The sequence below is a fragment of the Xyrauchen texanus genome, chromosome 4 (assembly GCF_025860055.1).
Source record: "Xyrauchen texanus isolate HMW12.3.18 chromosome 4, RBS_HiC_50CHRs, whole genome shotgun sequence".
NCBI classification, from domain to species: domain Eukaryota; kingdom Metazoa; phylum Chordata; class Actinopteri; order Cypriniformes; family Catostomidae; genus Xyrauchen; species Xyrauchen texanus.
Window position 1 is genome coordinate 49,722,811 of NC_068279.1, and position 21,367 is coordinate 49,744,177.

The 21,367-nt window shown below is 41.9% G+C and overlaps 1 protein-coding gene across 1 annotated transcript in view; it reads left to right on the plus strand.

Annotated features, from left to right (window-relative positions):
• Positions 1-17,020, plus strand: part of LOC127638446 (disks large homolog 4-like) — a 64,866-nt gene extending 47,846 nt beyond the window's left edge. The window contains exons 12-20 of the mRNA XM_052119981.1: positions 10,409-10,585; positions 11,077-11,119; positions 12,198-12,228; positions 12,359-12,406; positions 12,989-13,090; positions 13,543-13,715; positions 13,799-13,911; positions 15,337-15,428; positions 16,569-17,020. Coding sequence (XP_051975941.1) covers positions 10,409-10,585; positions 11,077-11,119; positions 12,198-12,228; positions 12,359-12,406; positions 12,989-13,090; positions 13,543-13,715; positions 13,799-13,911; positions 15,337-15,428; positions 16,569-16,675 — 886 coding nt within the window. The 3' untranslated portion in view covers positions 16,676-17,020. The remainder of the gene's footprint in view (positions 1-10,408; positions 10,586-11,076; positions 11,120-12,197; positions 12,229-12,358; positions 12,407-12,988; positions 13,091-13,542; positions 13,716-13,798; positions 13,912-15,336; positions 15,429-16,568) is intronic.
• Positions 17,021-21,367: the final 4,347 nt, after the last annotated feature.

The window sequence follows — 21,367 nt, forward strand, 5'->3', positions numbered from 1 at the left end:
CCATCTTTGCTCATGGGCGCTCAGTTCTGGGATCAGGTGTCATGTGATCACTGATGGGAAAAGTATATATAGTAATATATAATATAAATACATTTCACGCTTTTAGGAGCCCTTCAAAAACAATCCGTCACTGGATGATTATGTGCTATAATGTACTGGAGAAATGTAAATTGAAATGGTTCTTGGAAAATGTTTATTTCGTCATAAAACACGGCTACTTTTGAATGGCTGTCTATGGAGAAACATGCTTTTTGCCATCGGGTGGTGTAGTTCCAGCATCTATCAGCAGGTACTAACAGGGACCTGCTAACCAGCCAATTCCTGACCCCCTGTGTGTGGCTCTAGGCAACATCTGGAACTAATAACCACAGAGACCAATGAACATAGGCCATGAAAAGAACTACAAAACCCATAATAAAACACAAGACAAGGGATGGACAATAAACCTACTTGGTGACCTCTAGTGGTCGCCAGGGAAAACCTTGCAGCTGTTGTGTTATCTACAATTTAGTTTTTGTATAATTTAGTACGTGACTACGATCGGACGACAGATTTTTTTTATTCACACACCGAGGTGGTAGCATGGTGATGCAGCCATTACACCTCGGGATATGAATACATCTGCTTATAATGAGGATCCCACATTTATGGCCCTATGATTTCTACAATGCAGAAAACACAGATGGAATCACTAAATTCGGTCCAGTGTTGGGGAAGCTACATTGAATCTGTAATTTGACAAGCCGGAAGCTACTCATATTTTAAAGTAGTTAAGTTACAGTCAAGCTACTCTTTTGAAAAAGTAGTTAGCTACACTACAAGTTACTATCAAAAGGTAGCTAGCTACATTAAAGCTACTTGAGGCTATATTTGTTGTTTTATAATTTTACTATCAAACCAATAAAATTAATAACACAATAATCACTAATAACATATATTAAGAAATAAATGTATTAAATACATTTAATGAATAGGAACTTATTTCAACTTAATTATGGACGAAAAATAAAATACAACAATGTTGCCATTTAAAAATAATTTTTAAACCATATTTCACACTTTTCAGTCTTCATTGCTGTGCCCAGGTGTAGCCTACTTTCCTGAAGATATATTTTTATAAAAAATATATATATATATATATTTTTTTTTTCTTCAAAACTCTCTTTGGGCTGAAGTTTTGTGCTTGTCACATAATATTTAGTGTGGATAATATGTGAATAGACTCAGCGCTTGTTTCTCCCCTCAATTGTGTTCTTGTTCATTGTATTTTCAGATATTTTTGACATTGACGGGCAAGTGCCAGCTTTACAGGTCACATACAGAGGTCCACACTAAATATTATGTGACAAGCACAAAACTTCAAATATCTGATGGACTGAGTTGTAAAAGTTCCTGCATGACCTATTTTCATCCGTTATATTTGTTTAAATATCCCTGATACTTAGTATAGGCTGATTGATATTGTCTCAATATTGTCAACATTTTTTGTTAAAAATGTGTATTAAGAGTGAGTCTGATTACACAGGTGTTCAATTTAATAAATGGCAGAGTTGGGGTATGTTTTTTTTAAAGTGTATTTGCGTTATTGATGTTTCTTGCTGAGAGTGGCAGAGGACATCTGGCGATCTCATCCTACACACACATACAGCACGCGGAGTGCGAGCGGACGGGCGACAGAGAGAGAGCGTGTAAAAAAGTATTTTGAGAGTGCGTGCTCTGGCGCTCTCAGCCAGAATAATCACATAAGGACATGTGTATGTGTGAAAACGTATCGGTTACCTAACGTAACTTCGGTTCTCTCTAGATGAGGGAACGAGTATTGCGTAAGCTAGCTTACGCTACGGGAAAGATTAATCTTTTCTGAGATATTGAAGCCAAAAAATTATCCTTAATTTTGTATCCATTGTCAACGCAGTGCGGCAGCTGCAGACCTTGAGCGGGCTAGCTAGCGAGCTCATTGGTTGCTCTGCGGCAACTGCTGCAGCCTATAGACGAGCTTGGGCGAACTCGCATCCAATGAGAGGTGTCCACGCGCTCACTGCATCAAAGCCCGCCAAAAAGGGCATGACTAGAGTGCATATAAGCGTAGTTCGTAGGCTGGAACCCTGATTTTCATTGACTGAAGCGAAAAGTCGCTCGTGGCGCTAGCACGGCCGGCTACGCAATACTCGTTCCCTCATCTAGAGAGAACCGAGGTTACGTTAGGTAACCGATACGTTCTCTTACGAGAGGTTCTCTCGTATTGCGTAAGCTAGCTTACGCTCACGGGAACCCATTGTCAGCGCCGTCGTGCTCAAGCATCCACTGTATGAGCCCCAGGGAATTAAGGGGAACCGGGGAGCCCTTATGAGAGGGAAATAAGATTTGGCCGGCAAGAATGCGGGTCAGTGTTTGTGTAATATATAAGCACATAGTGGGAAGGGAACGACAGAGCGGCGGTGCCGGTCTGTGTGGAATGTGTCCCATCAGTGCAGCTCAGCAGGGGAGCTGTAGCGTATTAAACCGCTAGTAGTTTTGCCTGCAGAGCGGGCACTTCCATATTGTAAAATCTCACAAATGTGGAGGGGGAAGTCCATCCCGCTGCCACACATATGTCGTGAATGGGAATCCCGCTGGACCATGCCCACGAGGATGCCATGCCTCTAGTGGAGTGAGCCCTAATGCCCAACGGGCATGGCAGGTCTTCTGACGCGTATGCAGCAGCAATAGCGTCCACTATCCATCTAGATAGTGTCTGTTTCGAGGCGAGACCTTTGGTGCGCCCTCGAGCGAAATGAAAAGCTGCTCAGAGCGTCTGAAAGTGGCGAGGCCGCGGTATACAATCTCAGTGCTCTGACTGGGCAAAGGAGATTGGCGTCGCGTTCGCTATCGGATGCTGGTAGTGCCGATAGGGAAATGACCTGTGCTCTGAAAGGAGTACCGATCACCTTGGGAACATAGCCGTGTCTAGGTTTTAAATGACCTTGGAGTCACTTGGTCCAAACTCAAGACACGCAGCGCTGACAGACAGCGCTTGAAGGTCTCCCACACGTTTGACTGATGACAGGGCAGTCAGAAAAACGGTTTTGAGTGAAAGGTATTTCAAATCCACGGATTGAAGTGGTTCGAAAGGGGGGGCTTTCATAGTTTCGAGAACTATAGAAAGACCCCAGATAGGAACCGATGGGGGGCGCGGGGGTTCATCCTTCTAGCTCCCCTAAGGAAGCGGATGACCAGCTCGTTTTTTCCCCATGACTGGCCGTGCAGGGGTTCAGCGAGCGCCGCAACAGCTGCCACATACACTTTGGCGTGGATGGGGATCTGCCCTTATCCAGCAGCTCTTGTAGAAATACTGAGCAGCGGCGACACCCCACATGTCCACGGGTCCAGGTCTCTGTCGGTGCACCATTTTGAGAACACAGACCATTTTGGCGCATAGAGTCTTCTTGTGGAAGGGGCTCTAGCGTGTATAATGGTATTTATTACTCCTTCTGGCAGAGCGGCGGGTAGTCGTTGATCACCACGCATGCAGCCCAGCGCTCTGGGTGGGGATGCCAGATTGTGCCGGAGCTTGAGAGAGGAGATCTGCTCTCACTGGGATGGGCCACGGCGCTGTCAGTGACAGCTGCGTAAGCTCCGGGAACCATGTCTGATTCTCCCAATGCGGGGCTATGAGGAGCACCGAGTGGCGCGTTCCCTGATCCTCTGCATTACCTGTGGCAATAGCGAGACGGGGGAAGGCGTAAGCGAGCGCCTGGGCCAGTCCTGGGCCAGCGCGTCCTCGCTTCGAGAAAAATATCGGGCAGTGAGAGTTCTCTTCTGACGCAAAGAGGTCTATCTCTGCTCTGCCGAATAGGTGCCATAGCGTCTGGACTGTTTGAGCGTGCAGGGACCATTCCCTGGGGAATATTGTCTCTGGACAATATTCTCAGCGAGCGCAGGTGGCACTGGGACCAACTCAGTATGCATTCCGTCAGATGGAAAAGGTTCCTGGATCTGACACCGCCCTGACGGTTTAGGTAGGATACCACAGATCTGTTGTCCGAAGGACCAGGACGTGGTGACCCTGAATGACCGGGAGAAAGCGCCGGCGGCGTACTCGACCGCTATCATTTCCAGACAATTTATGTGAAGGAGCTTTTCCTGAACTGACCATAGGCCGAAAACCGGAGAGCCCTCGCAGACCGCACCCCAACCCGTGTTGGACGCGTCTGTCGAGATGAATTTTCGGCGAGATACAGCTCCCATTGCCACTCCTCGCTGATACCACTCGGCCACTGTCCAAGGCTGCAGAGCTGAAATACAGGTCTGAGTCACCTTGATGGGCTGGCGGCCTGTGGCCCAAGCCCGGCGAGACGCGCAGGTGCTTAGCCAATGCTGAAGCGGGCGCATGTGCAGTAAACCCAGCTGAAGTACTGCTGCGGCTGAGGCCATGTAACCTAGCACTCTCTGGAATTTCTTCAGAGGCGTGAGGCTGTTCATCTGAAAAGATGCGGCTAGTCGCTGAACTACGCGCTGTGTAGATAAGCGAGCCGTCATTGCCACGGAGTCTAGTTCTATCCCAAGGAAGGAAATTGTCTGACTGGGCTGTAGTGAGCTCTTGGTCCAATTGACTGCAAGACCCAAACTGTTCAGATGGCTGAGGAGAACTGCTCTGTGAGACAGAAGCTCCATATGTGACTGAGCCATAATCAGCCAGTCGTCCAAATAGTTCAGAATTCGCAAACCCTGACTCCGCAGGGAGTGCGGCGCCGCATCCATGCACTTCGTGAAAGTACGGGGTTTTAAGGACAGGCCGAGCGGAAGGACGGTGTATTGATAAACCTGGCCGTCGAGGCGAATCTCAAGAATGGCCTGTGATGGGGATTTATCTGAATCTGAAAGTATGCATCTTTCAGATCGAGAGAAATAAACCAGTCCCCTGGCACACATGCGCGAGGAGTTTCCTGATTGTAAGCATTTTGAGCGGTCTTTTTGCAAGCACCTTGTTCAAAACCCTGAGATCTAATATGGGTCTGAGGCCGCCGTCTTTCTTGGGAACAAGAAAATAACGGCTGTAAAGCCCCGACTCAGCTCAGAGAGGGTGGCACTTTCTCTATGGCCCTTTTGCACAGAAGGCTTGCTATTTCTGAACGAAGCATGCACGCTGCTTCCGTGTTCACAGTGGTTTCGAGCAGCTCTGAAGCGAGGAGGGCGGCGATCGAACTGTAGCAAATAGCCCTGTTGTATTGTGCTTAACACCCACTTGGATATCCCTGGAATAGCTTCCCACGCTTTGAAGCGTAACGCTAGAGGGTGAATGGCCAATTCGCTCTGATTGCTGCACACAGAGCTGAACAAAATGTGTGAGCGCGTTCAGTGTGTTTATGCATGATTGCTCGCAGACAGCATGAACAGGCTGTTTTGTGAGTGACTTCCGATTGGAATGAATGGGGAAAGAGTCACATCTGTTACGTGATGCGCAAGCATAGTCATGGGCACGGGACTTACACACAGAGGAATGTTTGCTGGCCGTGTAACAGAGCGGGCAGAGAATGGAGCGCGCGACGTATTCGTGGGCGCATTTATTGACTCTAGCGCTCGAGCGGTTCAGTAACCGCTTTATGTGAGCGTGCTCTGGTGGGGACACGAGACATGCAGTGCTTGTGTGCAGAAGTGAACACTGGATTGTGGGCACGTTTTCTACACATAGGGCTGGTCATGTGACAGAGCGGCCAGAGAATGGGCGTCGCGCGCATTTGTGGGCGCCTTCATTGTCTCTGATGCTCGAGCGGTTCAGTAACCGCTTTATGAGAGCGTGCTCTGATAGGGGCACGGGATGTGTTATGCTTGTGTGTAGGGGCTGAACACAGGGTTGTGGGCACATTTTCTACACATAAGACATGTTTGCTCTTTACAAGATTTATTTGGGTCGCCGTGAAAACGGCGTTTGAGTGCTGAGCAAGCGGGCAGTGTCACCGGCTTGTTGGCTGCTAAATTCACCACTGCAGTAGCCTGAGAGAAGGGGACTGACAGGGGCGAAGCTTTGATGGTGGTCCGCCGCGGCGGACTGAGCCGTCGTTTGTTCAACAAAGCTAGGAGGACTTCGGTTGTTCAGGTTTCAGCGCAATCCTAGGCCGAGGCCCGCGGGGGCGGTGGTCTACGGCGGCTGTCTGAGCGCGATCTGGGGCGGCCGCCCTGTCGGCGCTGGGAAGTCTGGCTTTGTTGAGCTGGGCGCTGTGAAGATGCTCGTGCAGGAGGCTGGTTACGTGGGCGGCCTGCAGAGGAGCTAGCGGCGAGGCAGGAAGAGATTCATGGCTTGGGTGGCTTTCTGGACTTCCGAAAATGGTCAACAATGCCACTTACCGCGGAACCGAAGAGACCGGACGGAGAGAGCGGCGTTGAGGAACGTGGAGCGCTCAGTTTCTCCCATATCGGCTAGCGTTAGCCACAGGTGTCTCTCGGTTACAGTCAGCGAGGCCATGCACTTCCCTATAGCTTGGGCTGCAGCTTTGGTGGCGCTGAGGGCGAGGTCCGTCAGCGCTCCTTAGATCTGTAACAGCCTCTGGGTGCCTGCCTCTGTCATCCCACTCCCGAAGAAGGTCCGCTTGGAGGATCTGCAAGACGGCCATGGAATGCAGAGCAGATGCGGCTTGGCCGGCGGCGGAATAGGCGCGCCAACACAGGCGGAAGTAGTTCTGCAGGCCTTAGACGGGAGCACTGGTTTAGACCGCCATCTCGCGGAGGGCGGGCAAAGGTGTACTGCTACCGAATCCTCGACCGGGGATGGAAGAGTAGCCCTTCTCGGCGGCGCGTCCACTGCAGCGAGCGGTGGAGACGTGGGATCGAGTCCTGGCCGAGAGGCGCTGCTCCACGATTTAGAGAGCTCGGCGTGGAGTTCCGGCAGGAAGGGAGCGGCCGGGCATGGCGCCGCTGGTGACGGCTTTGAAGAAAACAGCCGTCGAGTCTGTTGGGAGCCTGCTCAGGGGGCGGTGACCACTCGAGCCTGAGGCGGTCGACGGCCTGTGTGAGGAGGCGTATCAGTTCCCCTTCGACTCCGGCGCGGGTCCTGCTGGATTCCTGGGCCGTTGAGGAGGCTTGTGACCACTCCTCGCTGTCCGAAGCCATGATGGAACAGCAGCATTTGTCCTCCACCTCGCTCTCCAAGGTGGCAGCAGTGCGGCCGCTCGGCGGCAACTGCGCGTCCCGGGGGGGGCGGGGAGGGTGAACGCGATGCTCGAGGGAGGGGCTCCGGCGAGACAGTCGCTTCTAAAACCGGTTCCGGCAGCCTTTGGGAGCGGCGCTTCTTCTGGCGCGCGAAACAGAAGGCGGCGGCAGCTCGGTTTTGCATACTTCGAGTCGAGCCTGCAGGGTCGACATCGAAGCTCCTCGCAGAGGTCGCATCCGCCGTCAGCGAGGGCGAGCTCTGCATGCCCCAGTCCCAGGCAGAGAGCGCCAGATGATGTGTCGGTCTCCGGCGCTGAGAGGAGCGCGGCATGAGCCGCAGGAAGTCGCGAGGCATCTTTAAAAAGACGCTCGATACTCTTTTGTGAAGTTCGCTGAGGAACTTAGCTTGCTCTAAAAAGGATACGTCGCCGGATGGCGTAGCTCGCAGGATGGCTGAAGGTGGCGAAGACGGCCGGCTTCTTCGACGCTGTCCACGCTTGCTAGATGCCCCTCGAACGGCGACGCGGCTTCCAGTTCAGAGATGCGAAGAGCTTCGCTGAAGAGATGAAAATCAGGGTTCCAGCCTACTGAACTACGCTTATATGCACTCTAGTCACGCCCTTTTGGCGGGCTTTGATGCAGTGAGCGCGCGGACGCCTCTCATTGGATGCGAGTTCGCCCAAGCTCGTCTATAGGCTGCAGCAGTTGCCGCAGAGCAACCAATGAGCTCGCTAGCTAGCCCGCTCAAGGTCTGCAGCTGCCGCACTGCGTTGACAATGGATTCAAAATTAAGGATCATTTTTTGGCTTCAATATCTCAGAAAAGATGAATCTTTCCCGTAGCGTAAGCTAGCTTACGCAATACGAGAGAACCTCTCGTAAGAGAACTGATGCACAGTAGTATCAAATACACAGAATGTATGATTGTCCTAACAGTAGAGAGCAAACCAATATGAAGATAAATTCAAATCTCAGACCTTAAAAAAAAAAAGAAAAGGAAAAGCTGGACACTTTTTTCATGTCCAAAAAAGAGGACATGTCCAGGAAAAAGAGGATGTATGGTCACACTATAATGTATAATATAATATGAAATATAATACATTCCATAATAAATTATTTCTTTTACCAGCAATTCTGTTTATTTAACATGATAAAATAAAAGAAATCATAATTAATAAAATGCTAGGAAATGTGTTATCAAATAGTTCAAAAAGTAAAGATAAATATGCTGTTGTGTTGTCTATTAACAGCAAAGTGTCTGAAACATTCCTATCCATGTGAGTTGTAATAAGCGGCCAGATTTAACAGTAGATATGTATAATATTTGCAAACTGCTTATCTGGAGGTGAGAACTACTGTCAAAAACATACAGAAAGGCAAAATAAAAGCTTGATTTAAAAGGATGTGTGAAATCAACTATATATATATATATATATATATATATATATATATATATATATATATATATATATATATATTACTACTGTATTGTAATGTAATGTTTTCTCTTATTAAATAATAATAATGAATTAAAGCACTTCATTTTATAATAATCAATGCAATGTTTTTCATTTGATTGAAGTTTTAATTAATTAATTCAATTAGACACCATTTAATAGTAACATTTTAAACTTAAACTGTCAAATGCAGAATTCAGAAAAAATTATCATCCAATAACCAGTATACATCATGAACTCTCGTGTATTTTTGCTTATATATATATATAAAAAACAATATCCTGGACAATTGTGTCTTGAAAAGAGCAGAAACCCTGACACATTAAAAAACACAATTAGACATAACTCAAAGTTAATATTATATAATAAATAATAAAAGAAATGTCAAATGTAAAGCACTTCAAGAGCGGAACGAAACAGTGCTACTCGGTTCAGCATGGCTCAATGGACAGCAGTTTACTTGCAGACCGATCTCGAGCTCTCCACCACACAGTGCAGATCATTATAAGCAGCATGGTGTGGGAACCTATATAAATTCGGCACAGTATTCTCTGTTGCAAACCCATACGAAAACTCCAAATGTGTCTGTGATTAAACTAGTTTTAAACCATATCCAGCCCGAATTTCTAAACAGCATGGGTATGGCAAGCAAGGCAAACATTGCGCCATGCAAAGCCACAGACATAATTTAAAAGGATTTTCAATCTTACAAAAGAATTTGCCATGGATTTACCATACACTAACTGCATTAACTACTGTATGATATTTTGGCAGAAATGTGGTATAATTATATATTGAATTATATTATTTATATAGCTCTAGTGAGGTATTATAATTCATTTCAGCTACCAGTATAGTAGTTTTAACATTTTATATTTAAAGTTCTAAATGTATTTATTTTATAACAAAAATGCTAAAGTTTGTTAGTAGTTACCAACCATGGTAATGAGGAGCCATGCATGATTTATGGTATCCATGGTTTTACAAATACCATTTTTAAAACTATGGAAGATCTGTACAAATCTATCAGCTTTATTTCTGTGTAAAATCTGGTTACTACTATTGATTGTAGGATAAAGTAACTTGTACTGGCAGAATATTTCACTTTAGATAAATTAGTATATGAATAAGTTTTTACAGACTGTTGTTAATATCAGTAAATTTTCATTTGCCTCAATGTTTAACTGTCAAATGTGCCTTTCATACCAACAATGCAATATTATTAGTAATTGCACTTATTTATACAATGCAATAATAATAACACTATGATAATTATATTCTATAGTTATTTTTTATTTTATTTTTTTAATTAAAGACAGAAGCAAATAATTTGTTCACCAGTGATACCAAATCAGGTGCTGGTGCCACCATCTGTAGAACTTGGTGGCACCGGTCCCACTGCTCTCATACTTTGTTAGTCTGGAGCCCTGAATGAATTGTATTCATTTCTATGATGATAACTGCTCATCACTCTCTGAATTGCAGCTGAATTAATTCATATGGCAACAAGGTAGCATACTACTCCTCGAAACCATTATTTTTACATACTGTGTGCTGTTTCACAAACATAAAATTGGGCAGCACATACATTATATACTACACAGTATGCCGTATGCAAGTATTCCAGTCCGAACATACCCAATAAATCAAAATGGTAAAAAATAAAAGGTCTGTGTTGTCTAGTTTCCATCCAATCCCATGCTTTACAACTCTTGTTCCTTTGATGTTCCTCCTTTTCAGCCTCTCTCTCTCACTCTAAGTGACCTCCTTTATCTTCTCTTTTTTCCCCATAACCAATGCTCTCTCTCTGTCTGTTTCTCTGGGCAGGGCTCTGTTTGACTATGATAAGACAGCAGACTGTGGTTTCTTGAGTCAGGCCGTGAGCTTCAGGTTTGGAGATGTGCTGCATGTTCTGGACTGTGGAGATGAAGAATGGTGGCAGGCCTGCAGAGTCAGCCCACAGGGTGATGAGGAGGAGGTCGGCTTCATCCCAAGCAAGAGGAGGTGTGTGTGTGTGTGTGTGTCTCCACTGTTGTCCTTGCACAGTATAATATTTAAACACAATGCCAACACTTTACCTCCAGTCTTTAGCACCCTTTTATCCATGCACATTTAAAAATGAAAAAGAAGTTAGAAGCATTTTCAATGAGAAACCCTCAACTTTTAATGTAAATATACCATTATGGAAACGTTACAGTCAACTGATCTACCTGCTTCCTTTTACATGTTTGTAGTTGCTTTCTGCTACCAGGCACATTGAATTATGTTAAATTTGAGTGTGTGGAGCTATTATTTGTTATTGGAGCTATTTCCTTATTCTGTGTCCTTCAAATGTAATTGCATTCGTAATCCCCCTTTATGTAATCCACAAAAACAATGTCAAAGTTACCAATGAGAGAGGTTTTGGTTGTGCATGGCTAAACATTGCTAGAGTGACGTTTCCAAACTGATTTTGTTAAATTCTTGTCATTCATCCAAACCATCTTCTCATCCAGGGTTGAGAGAAAAGAGTGGTCGAGGTTGAAGTCAAAAGAAAGGGTAAGCTGTCTATTAAAACACAAAAAACTTCAATCTGTACATACAGATTACTACAAACCCACACAAGACACACATTCATTCTCAGCACATACACATTGCTGTTATTGAGACATCCTGTGACCATGTTACATCCACATTATTTTCCAATTAAAGTTAATAATCTGTCCTGGGCATGCTGAGTGACTCCAGTCAGGCTTCCTAAGCAACCAATTGGCCCAGTTGCCAGGGTGGGTAGAGCCACGTTGGGTTAACTTCCATGTGGTCGCTATAATGTGGTTCTCGCTCTCGGTGAGGCACGTAGTGAGTTGTGCGCGGATGCCGCAGAGAATAGCGTGAAGCATCCACATGCGCCAAGTCTCTGCGATAACACGTTCAATTAGCCATTTTGGTCTCAGACGCGGAGGCAAATCCACTGCCACCTGGATTGAGGCGAGTCACTACGCCAACACGAGGACATAGAGCGCATTGGGAATTGGTCATGCCAAATTGGGGAGAAAAGTAGAGAAAATCAAAAAACAAAAAAAAGGTTGATAATCTGGTTAAGCTTTTATTCCAAAGAGGTTTACATGCTGTAGAGCTATTCGAATATTCCTCGGTTCATGGTAATTGGCCTAATCCGAATAAGACACAAGCATTGAAAAAATGTTTTTGATAGTTTGACTTTACACTACTGCATCTATCTTGTATTGTCCACACCTACTTTCATATTCATTTCTGTTCAAGTCGATATTCTGAATAAGGTTCCGATAATTCTCAAAATGTTCTTAATACAGACATATGCCGGCTGTCTTTTCCAGATTTCTAGTAATTGGAAAATTGGTTTAATCAGGTCATGACAAGAAGGCGATTATGTTCACATGATATGTACGCACATAACCGGAATATGGCCACTTTCTGATTCATTTCGGAGTATTCTTGTGCATGTAAACACAGTCGGTGTCTCTACTTTAAAAATCGACACTTTTTAAAGTACAAACCCTGTAAGCCAGGACAAATAATGAAATAACTAGATTATGTTTACTTCTAAGCTCTATTGCAATTTGATTAGCATTGTTCCCTGTATGTCCATTTACCTTAGGACCAAAGTCGAGACAGTACAGGCTCCCTGGGTGAGTAACATCTAAACGTTTGATAGCTTACAGCACAGAACAGCCTTAAATACTGAAATATTTTTTTATATTTTGTTGTATGTTTATATATCAATAATAAATTGATGCATGTGTATGTGGTTTCTTTCAGGAAGGGAAGATACAGTACGCAGTTATGAGACAGTTGCACAAGTGGAAGGTGAAATAACGCAACTGAATCACCACATGTTGTGTCATTTATACTCTTTATTTTAAACCCTAGTGAGCTGCCTTGATGTCTACATAGGCATTCTAGTTGAATAGGAACTTGATAAGTGACTGAATCGAAATAGGCAGCAACTTACTATAGGTACACAAGAGACTTGACTAGCACTCACAATAGACTCCAACAGACTCTGATGTTAGCAAATTGCTAAGCTAACAACTTCACACTCCAATAATCACAAACAATAAATAACACGAATATTGGGTGAAATAGTTCACTTTAATCATTAGATTGAACAATTTTCTATCAATACTTGTCACTACTGAATAAAATAGTTTTAAAATGGATGTTTCCCTCAACTTAATCTGCCATTTTGGCTAATATTGCACTGGGCTTGTCACAGTTAGAATTTGGTCAAGTCATGGTAACTTATAAGGTAACTTAAGATAGCTTAATCTTTATACAAACAACTAACTTTGGAACAGAACCATTGACTTTCTCCCTCCTTCCTTCCTTTTTTGCTTTGTCTTCTAGTGTAAGTACCCATAAATTCGCTGTCTTTGTCTTCTTATGTAGTGCACTACGCCAGGCCGATCATTATTCTGGGTCCAGTGAAGGACAGAGTGAATGATGACCTTCTCTCTGAGTTTCCAGATAAGTTTGGCTCTTGTGTGCCTCGTAAGTATATTTTCTCATGGGTATTTCTTATTTTTATTTTTTTTATCACTGCTGGTCTTCTTTGGTCTTCTGATTACTGTAAATCAAATTTTGTTAAAAATATATATATATATATAATGTTGGTCAGATGGTTTCTTACTCTCTAAGTTGCATTTCTAGGCCAGAATAAGCTGTAATGGGGAGAAGACTTTATACTGATAGTTAAAGGTCTGGCTGTGTGAGACTACAGCTACATTAATGACAGTGTTTTTTAACCTCCCTCCCCCAGTCTTAACCTTTAGAAATTCTTGTTAAACTTGTAAAATAAAAATAAAATACAAAAACTGGCTAAACTTTACAATAAGCATTAATCACCTCAAATGAAATAAAGCATTTTGAACACACCTGGCATGTGCTGCAATTAAATGTAACTGATATTATAGTATCGAGATGACATCATTACTCTTTCCCAGATACAACAAGACCCAAGCGGGAGTATGAGGTGGATGGGCGGGACTATCACTTTGTGTCATCTCGGGAACAAATGGAGAAAGATATTCAGAACCATCGATTCATTGAAGCGGGCCAGTACAACAGCCACCTGTACGGAACCAGTGTTCAGAGCGTCCGAGAGGTGGCTGAACAGGTTAGAAAATAATTCTGCATAAAACAGCTTGTGTGTCCTTTTTGCCATTCTTAATATATTTATTTGTGTGTGTTTGTGAGCAGCAGGGTAAGCACTGTATTCTGGATGTGTCCGCAAACGCTGTTCGAAGGCTACAGGCTGCACAGCTCCACCCAATTGCCATCTTCGTACGGCCCAAATCACTGGAAAACGTCCTGTACGTAATTGCAAACAATAACACTTTCCAAATGCTTAAAGGCAAATTGAAATCAAATTTGAGGGGTTACAGTGAGGCACTCACAATGGAAGTAAATAGAGGCCAATCCGTAAAGGTTAAATTACTCCCTGTTTCAAAAGTATAGCCACAAGACAATAAACAGATTTTAGTATGATCAAATTGCTTAATAATCTTTTCTGTGTAAAGTTATAGCCAATTTTACAACTTCATTGCTAGTCAAGAAACCTCAAAACCCTAAAGTGACTGTAAAAATTATGATTTGAAATTTACAGCTCAAATAATACATGAGTTTTAACAGAAGAATCAATGCAAGTGCTTTTATAAAATTATACACGTCACATTTCTGCTTTTAAACCCTCCAAAAATTGGCCCCATTCACTTAAGTGCCTCTCTAAGTGCCTAGTTTAACTTGTATTGAACCTGGAATATTCCTTTAATTCAAGTAATCATTAAAAATGTTATTGACAGCTTTACTGATCTCATTATGCTCTATTAAAGGTGCATTCAGTAACTTTTTGCTCATGTCATCTTGGACTTATGACACCTAGTGGTGTGGGTGTAGCAACATTCACACATTATATACCGAATAGTTTTCAGTTACAGATGCCATTGTAGAAATTCACACTTTACAATCAGCCATGATTAATTTAATCCCTGCCCCATGTGGAATTAAACAGCTTTTAGAAGGTTACTGAAATGACTAGAGTCCTCATCTCATGTAGGTGGTCCTGATTTTATGTTTCAAAATTACAATTAACGTATTTTTTAATCAGGAAAAATTACTTTAATTAGTTCACGTTACTCCAAAGAAAATAAAATGTTGGTCTTCGAAATCCTTCATCCAAACATTATGACTTTCCAATTCATCTGACATCAAATAGGCTGTGTTGGCTGTTGGTTAAAGTTATTTATGCATCGTTTTAGGTTACTGTTGTAATGCAGCCTTTCTAAAAATCGTACAAATAGTTAACGCAGTAATTTAAGGCTGGTTAACATTAATGTAATAAAGATTGCCAATAATAGCAAATAGTAAGACATTTGAAAAAGAAGCGTTACCATTGGATGTGTTACTTCAAAAAGTGTCCTCAAATGTGGGTGCCAAGGAGGGAATGTATTTTTCCAAAATCCACTTCATCTGCACATTCAGGTCTGTCTCCATTCTGGTATGGAAAGCCCACTTTTCACAATCAATCAATTCCAGATGGATAAAATCAAGTTCTGTCCTACATTTTTCCCCCCATTATTGAATATCCTGTTTTACTTGGAACTACATTGCATTACAGGAGTAAACATGGTTTCTGAATTCTGTTTCATCATGTTACTTTGAACACAATACACCTCAATACACAGTGTGTTATGAAGACTGAAACTGACAACTCCTGGTATCTCTGATGTTTTATCCAGAGAGGTAAACACACGACTAACTGAGGAACAGGCCAGGAAAGGCATGGACCGTGCTATTAAACTGGAGCAAGATTTTCTGGAGTGCTTCTCTGGTAAGACAGTTCCACACACTGCCCTCTAGTGTCCTGGAAGAAAACTGACATATAGACTGTACATACTGGCTTTTACTGCACAATGGACTTTAAAGTGGATATTGTAAAATGTGTTCAACTGAGTTGAGTGTACTACACTTTTAGGCCTTTCACACTACACTTGGTTAATCGTTTTCACAATTTCTTTCTTTGAATGAGGGTTAGCATCACGTTTAACCCTGGGTTATGAAGCCTTGATAAGGAGAGTTAACCCAAAAGTGATAATTCTCTTATCATTTACCCACTCTCATGCCGTCCCAAACTCGAATTTTGACATTCTTTCTTCTGTGAAACACAAACAAAGATATTTAAAAGAATGTATCAGATGTGTCAGTGGAGTTCAAACCTTTCAAGCTCCAAATACATAAAGGCAGCATATAGGATATCCATAGGATTTGAGTAATTTAATCTTCTTCTGAAGTTATATAATCGCTTTGGGTGAGAAACAGATCAAAATGTACACTTTATTTACTATAAAACTTGACGTCCTACTCAATTGAAACAGTGCAGGATTCAAGACGGTGATTCTCTATGCTGTTGCCAGGTACTCAATCCTGGTATCATTAACCCGCATCTGCATTTTCAATATAGCCCAGCTAAGTGTGAAAACTGCAACCCTGACAACACTGTGTCTGGTTTGTGTACAGTGATCTGCACATATGTTAAGCATGAGGAAGTGTGGAATGTCTGCGAATGTCAAGATTTATAGTGAAAAAGAAAAAAAACTGTTGTCTGTTTCTCACCCCAAAGCTATCATATCACTTGAGAAGACATGGAATAATTTTTACTGCCTTTATGTCCTTTTTGCAGCTTGAAAGTTTTGGACCCAATTGACTTGTATTGGCAAAAATAACTCATACATTCCACAGAAGAAAGTCGTATGAGTTTGGCACAACATGAGGTTGAGTAAATGATGATAAAATGATAATTTTGGGTAAAGCAATTCCTTTCGATTCCTTTTTTTGCGAGAGATGTTTACCAAACTGTGACTGCAAAGTTATACTGGAGTGATGAAGAGAATTTCTACAATTAATCTGACAAAAACATTTATTTTCAGTAAATACATATTGTATGTTCTGTTGCTCTCTCCCCTTATCACAGCGATCGTGGAGGGTGACAGTTTTGAGGAGGTTTATCACAAAGTGAAAACTGTGATTGAGGAGCAGTCAGGGCCTTATATCTGGATTCCCACAAGGGAGCGTCTGTGAGAGCCAACCCAGAGCCGAACCACCTCGCCCAGTCACCATTTGGCCTACCTGCGGACTTTGGAGCTCTGATTTAATGAGCTCATGAAAACAGACAGAGAGAGAGAGAGAGGGAGAGATTAAAAGAGAGGAAGAAATCAAGGAGGCAACAGGAAATGATGGCATGGAACAGCACAGGAGCTGCATCTGCCTCCAGTTTCCTCGTCCAGATTTGTAACTTCCTGAATCTGCTTTTCACTTCCTTTCTCTGTCCTTCTCCCTTTCTCTCACAATAATGTCCTCTTCCACAGGACTAGTGAGCTGTTTTACGAACAGGGATGCTACAAAGACGTTTTGTGTATTGTCAGATTCCCTCTCTCTCTACGATAGAGAGACAAAATCAAGAGAGACAAGTGACAAACTTGGCTTTTACTGGAATCAGACATTCAAGAGCAATTCCTAATTAAATGAGCTTGTTTTACAATCCTAATGATGAAATGAACTGAATAATAAAAGTATATTTATCAGTACCAATAATGCTCTGAAAATCTCAGAGACTGACATTCACTCTGTCACCCAGTTATCAACATCAAAGGCGTTTGATTTATTTTGATTCATTTGATTCATTTGATTCATTTGATGCAGAGAAGAGCTTAATTTGTGGTTCTTGAAATCTATGAAGTACAGAGAAGTCCTTTGAATGTTCCCCTTAAAGCTGAAGTGTGTGATTTTTGGAATTTGTAACTTGATCGCTCTGTTTGATTGAGCATCTCGGCCAGCCCATCTCAGCAACATTGGTTCAACCATTGATTTGGGTTTGAGGTGGGACTGTCTGCTTGGTCGACCAATGGCAGAAATGGGTAGTTTTCAGGAGAACTGTTTGAATTATTATTTGTGCAGTTTCAGTGGTGCAGAAATTACACACTTCACCTTTAAATTTTACAGCTATATGCAGAGTGAGAATTTCATTCTGTACATCCACACGTTTGATATTTGGAGTTATGTTTTTTTTTTTAATTTACTTGCACTGAAATATAAATATGCACATTTAAACATGTGCAAATGTGTTTTTTTGCCACCTTTCATCTGGGTATTTTTGCAATAGCCCTATTGATATTTTCATTTTAAATGAAATCCATTCGCTTGGTTGGATTAGTTTCCTGAGTGTGCCGCTCTCAAACATAATGAATCCAGGCTGCTCTTTAATGTGCAATATCAGGCTCTTTGGCATGTTTTCTTCCATTATCTGCTCATAACGTAACCAGTTTTTGCCATGCTTATATCATGAAGTCATTGGTAAATTATCAAAAAGCTTCAAACACAAAACTTTTGATCATTTTAAATACCTATTGTTGGATTTCAGTTCAGATGCACATTTGTGTTTATAGTGGTTAAGATCACAGTGTAAGTGAAGTGCCCAATTCTAATAGGAGTCAGTTAGCAACCCTGGGTGGGGTGTTATACCTCATTACATTTACATTTATGCATTTGGCAGATGCTTTTATCCAAAACGACTTACAGTGCACTTATTACAGGGACAATCCTCCCGGAGCAACCTGGAGTTAAGTGCCTTGCTCAAGGACACAATGGTGGTGGCAGTGGGGCTCGAACCAACATCCTTCTGATTACCAGTCATGTGCTTTAGCCCACTACGCCACCACCACTCAATTGACATGTATTTAACCCAGAATATTCATTTAAAGTTATATCTGTTTGCATAATTTATTTTCAGTAAATACTTATTGTATTTTCTGTTGCTCTCCCCCCTTAAAAGCGATTGTGGAGGGTGACAGTTTTGAGGAGATTTATCACAAAGTGAAAACTGTGATTGTGGAGCAGTCAGGGCCTTATATCTGATTCCCACTAGAGAGCGTCTGTGAGAGCCAACCCAGAGCCGAACCACCTCGCCCACCTCGATTTGAGCAGAAAAGTAAAGTAATGGTAAATTACTCATACTACTCATACTACTTCTGCCATATCAGTCTATTGCAGAAATAGTAAGAGTAGTATGACAGTATCCCATTACTTACTTGGCCTCATTTTCTGCTCAAATCTGATAATTTTAAATTGGGCATAATGGGCCGTACCCTGGCATTGATATTTATTATTTTAATTCATATATTTATTGTAATGTATTACAATAATTAGGGGATGCCTATTGTTGTGTATTTAAGCAGCAGAATATCTGTATGGAAGGCATCTGTATAGTAATGAGGTATAACACCACACCGTTGCGTAGGGTTGCCAACTACCCTGTATTAGCTGTGACATCTCGTATTTTGGCTAAAGTGAATATGTACTGCAGAAGATGCCTATTTTCCTGTATTTAAAGGGAGAAATGCTGAAGATGTTCAGAAGGTGAAATGTCCCATGTTGAACACATCTGTAAAGTAATAAAGTATAACATCCTGCTGTCACGTAGGGTTGCCAACTGTCCTGTGTTTTGGCCAAAAAGAAGTCCTGAACGGGATGCTTATTGTCCCTTATTAAAAGTCTTGAAACGGTCGGATGGCAAGATGAGGCATATGTGTAGTAATGAGGTGTAACACCCCACCGTCTCGTAAGGTTGCTAACTGTGCATTATTATCTAGGGCGTATCGTATTTTGCCAAAATGAAGAAATCTCATATTTTAGCAGTGAAACAGTTGACATGGTTGGATGGTTGAAACCTCCCATATCCCACCCCGTACATCCCATTTCCTGTAGGGGATGCGTGTTGTCACGTTTTAAGGTAGCAAAATGCTCAATATAGTCAGACGGTAAATTGTAAAGAGGTAGAACACCCAGCCGGCGTGTAGGGTTTCCTACGGTCCCGTGTTTTGACCAAAATGAAGACATCCCGTATTTAAGCGTTAAAACGCTCTACATAGTTGGATGGTGAAATGTCGCATATTGAAGGCAACTGTATAATTATAAGGTACAACACCCCGCTGTTGCATAGGGTTGACAACTGTCTTGTATTAGCTGGGATATCCTGTATTTTGGACTAAATTAAGACATCCCATCCCTTATTTAAATGGCAAAATACTCAAGGCTCTCTGGCAGCAAAACATTCAGTATTAAAGGCATCTGTAGAACAATTACTGTTGGTATAACTCCAATATTTCCTGTATGGGACACCTATTGTCCCGTATTGACAAAGATTTGGGCCACATTCATCTGCATTGTGATCGTAGCCATAATTACCATTCATTCAGCACATCAATAAAATCTGCACACACATTTACATGCGTACACACAAACATACTATCAGGAAAATACCGTGTTTTACAAAGGTTCTATGCTGGATATCAGATTATAATCGACTATTGTAATGGAATTGTTGATACATCTCAAAATTCATTAAGTAAACATTAGTGACATTGCACTAGTTAATTGGCATTTAGATTACTTGTGAAGAGGAGCTGGTCTTTTATTGGAATATGATTGCGGGTCCATTGTGTTTATTGAAATTAATAAATGGCTATACAGCTAGAGACTTTATCTTACCTAGCAGTTTGCCTGCCTCCAACTAATTATTCTTCTAAAAGCTCGACACTCACTTGTAAAACCATTTTTGTGAGTCTTCTCATACAGTGGCCCAAAAACGTTTGGACACATACAGTGAGTCGCTTAAAATTAATAAATATCTTTGCACTGGATTACAAAATACAAGAAAGTAGCAAGTGGCACTGGAAAACAAATTAAGCTAGAGATTATTACATAAATAACTTCATTTTCTGAGTCATTTTTCAATGATTTGTGGCCAACTGGTGTCAAGGTAATTAAATGGATGTATGATGGTGTAGTTTATCACATTTACTATGTTAATGTTTGATAATCATAAAGTTCCAAAAAACAGTATATCTATTGCTTAATCATTTTAAACATATCATACATCTTACTGTAAAATATTTTGCTTGAAATGTGTGTTTGTGCTTATCTTTATTTTAAATAAATGTCACTTGGTTTGGTATTTTGTTATATAATGCAAAGATATTTTTTAAGTGTGGCTAAAGTGTACAAATATTTTTTGGTGACACTGTAGCTCCCACTTCAACCCTGGCCGACATGAGAATGGCAGAACTATATATTGGCTTTTTTTTTTTTTTTTTGTGCTGTGACAGTGATGCTGTAAAAATCAATACAGTGCTTTCAACTCAGAAGGTGTCATACTCTAAGGTCTAATGCAAGGATGAACATCACAGTCTAGCAGTTTGGTTTCGACTGATGCATTTGATTCATCTGATGATTAATTGATGTAAATCTGTGCCATGAACTGTGATCATTTAAACAGAATGTTACTGAGGTTATTCCAATCCGTATGATATGAAAGCTGAGAGAATTTTTATGTGTCGGGCTGTAAAAAGACTAATAAGGAGGAGTGAAACATTTGCACTTATTAAAAGGAGAGATGATTTATAGCAATTTACATGATTTCTGGCAAACAAAGAAAATAGAGAAAGAATGAGAGAGGAAAACACTGGTGGCTTTTTTACTTTCACTTCATTTCTTTTGACTTTTTTGCATTGGAATTTCAATATTTGAGTGTGTTTTGAGTGTAGTGACAGTTTTTTCTTTGGGGCTTTATTTTAAATTATGTATTTTATATACTCATTTTCCTCAAAGGGGTTGTTTGTTTGTTTGTTTGTTTGTTTGTTTGTTTGTTTGTTTGTTTATTCAGTTGTTTACTACTTTGTCTACATCTGGGTTTCATGTGAAGACTGAAGCGCTTTT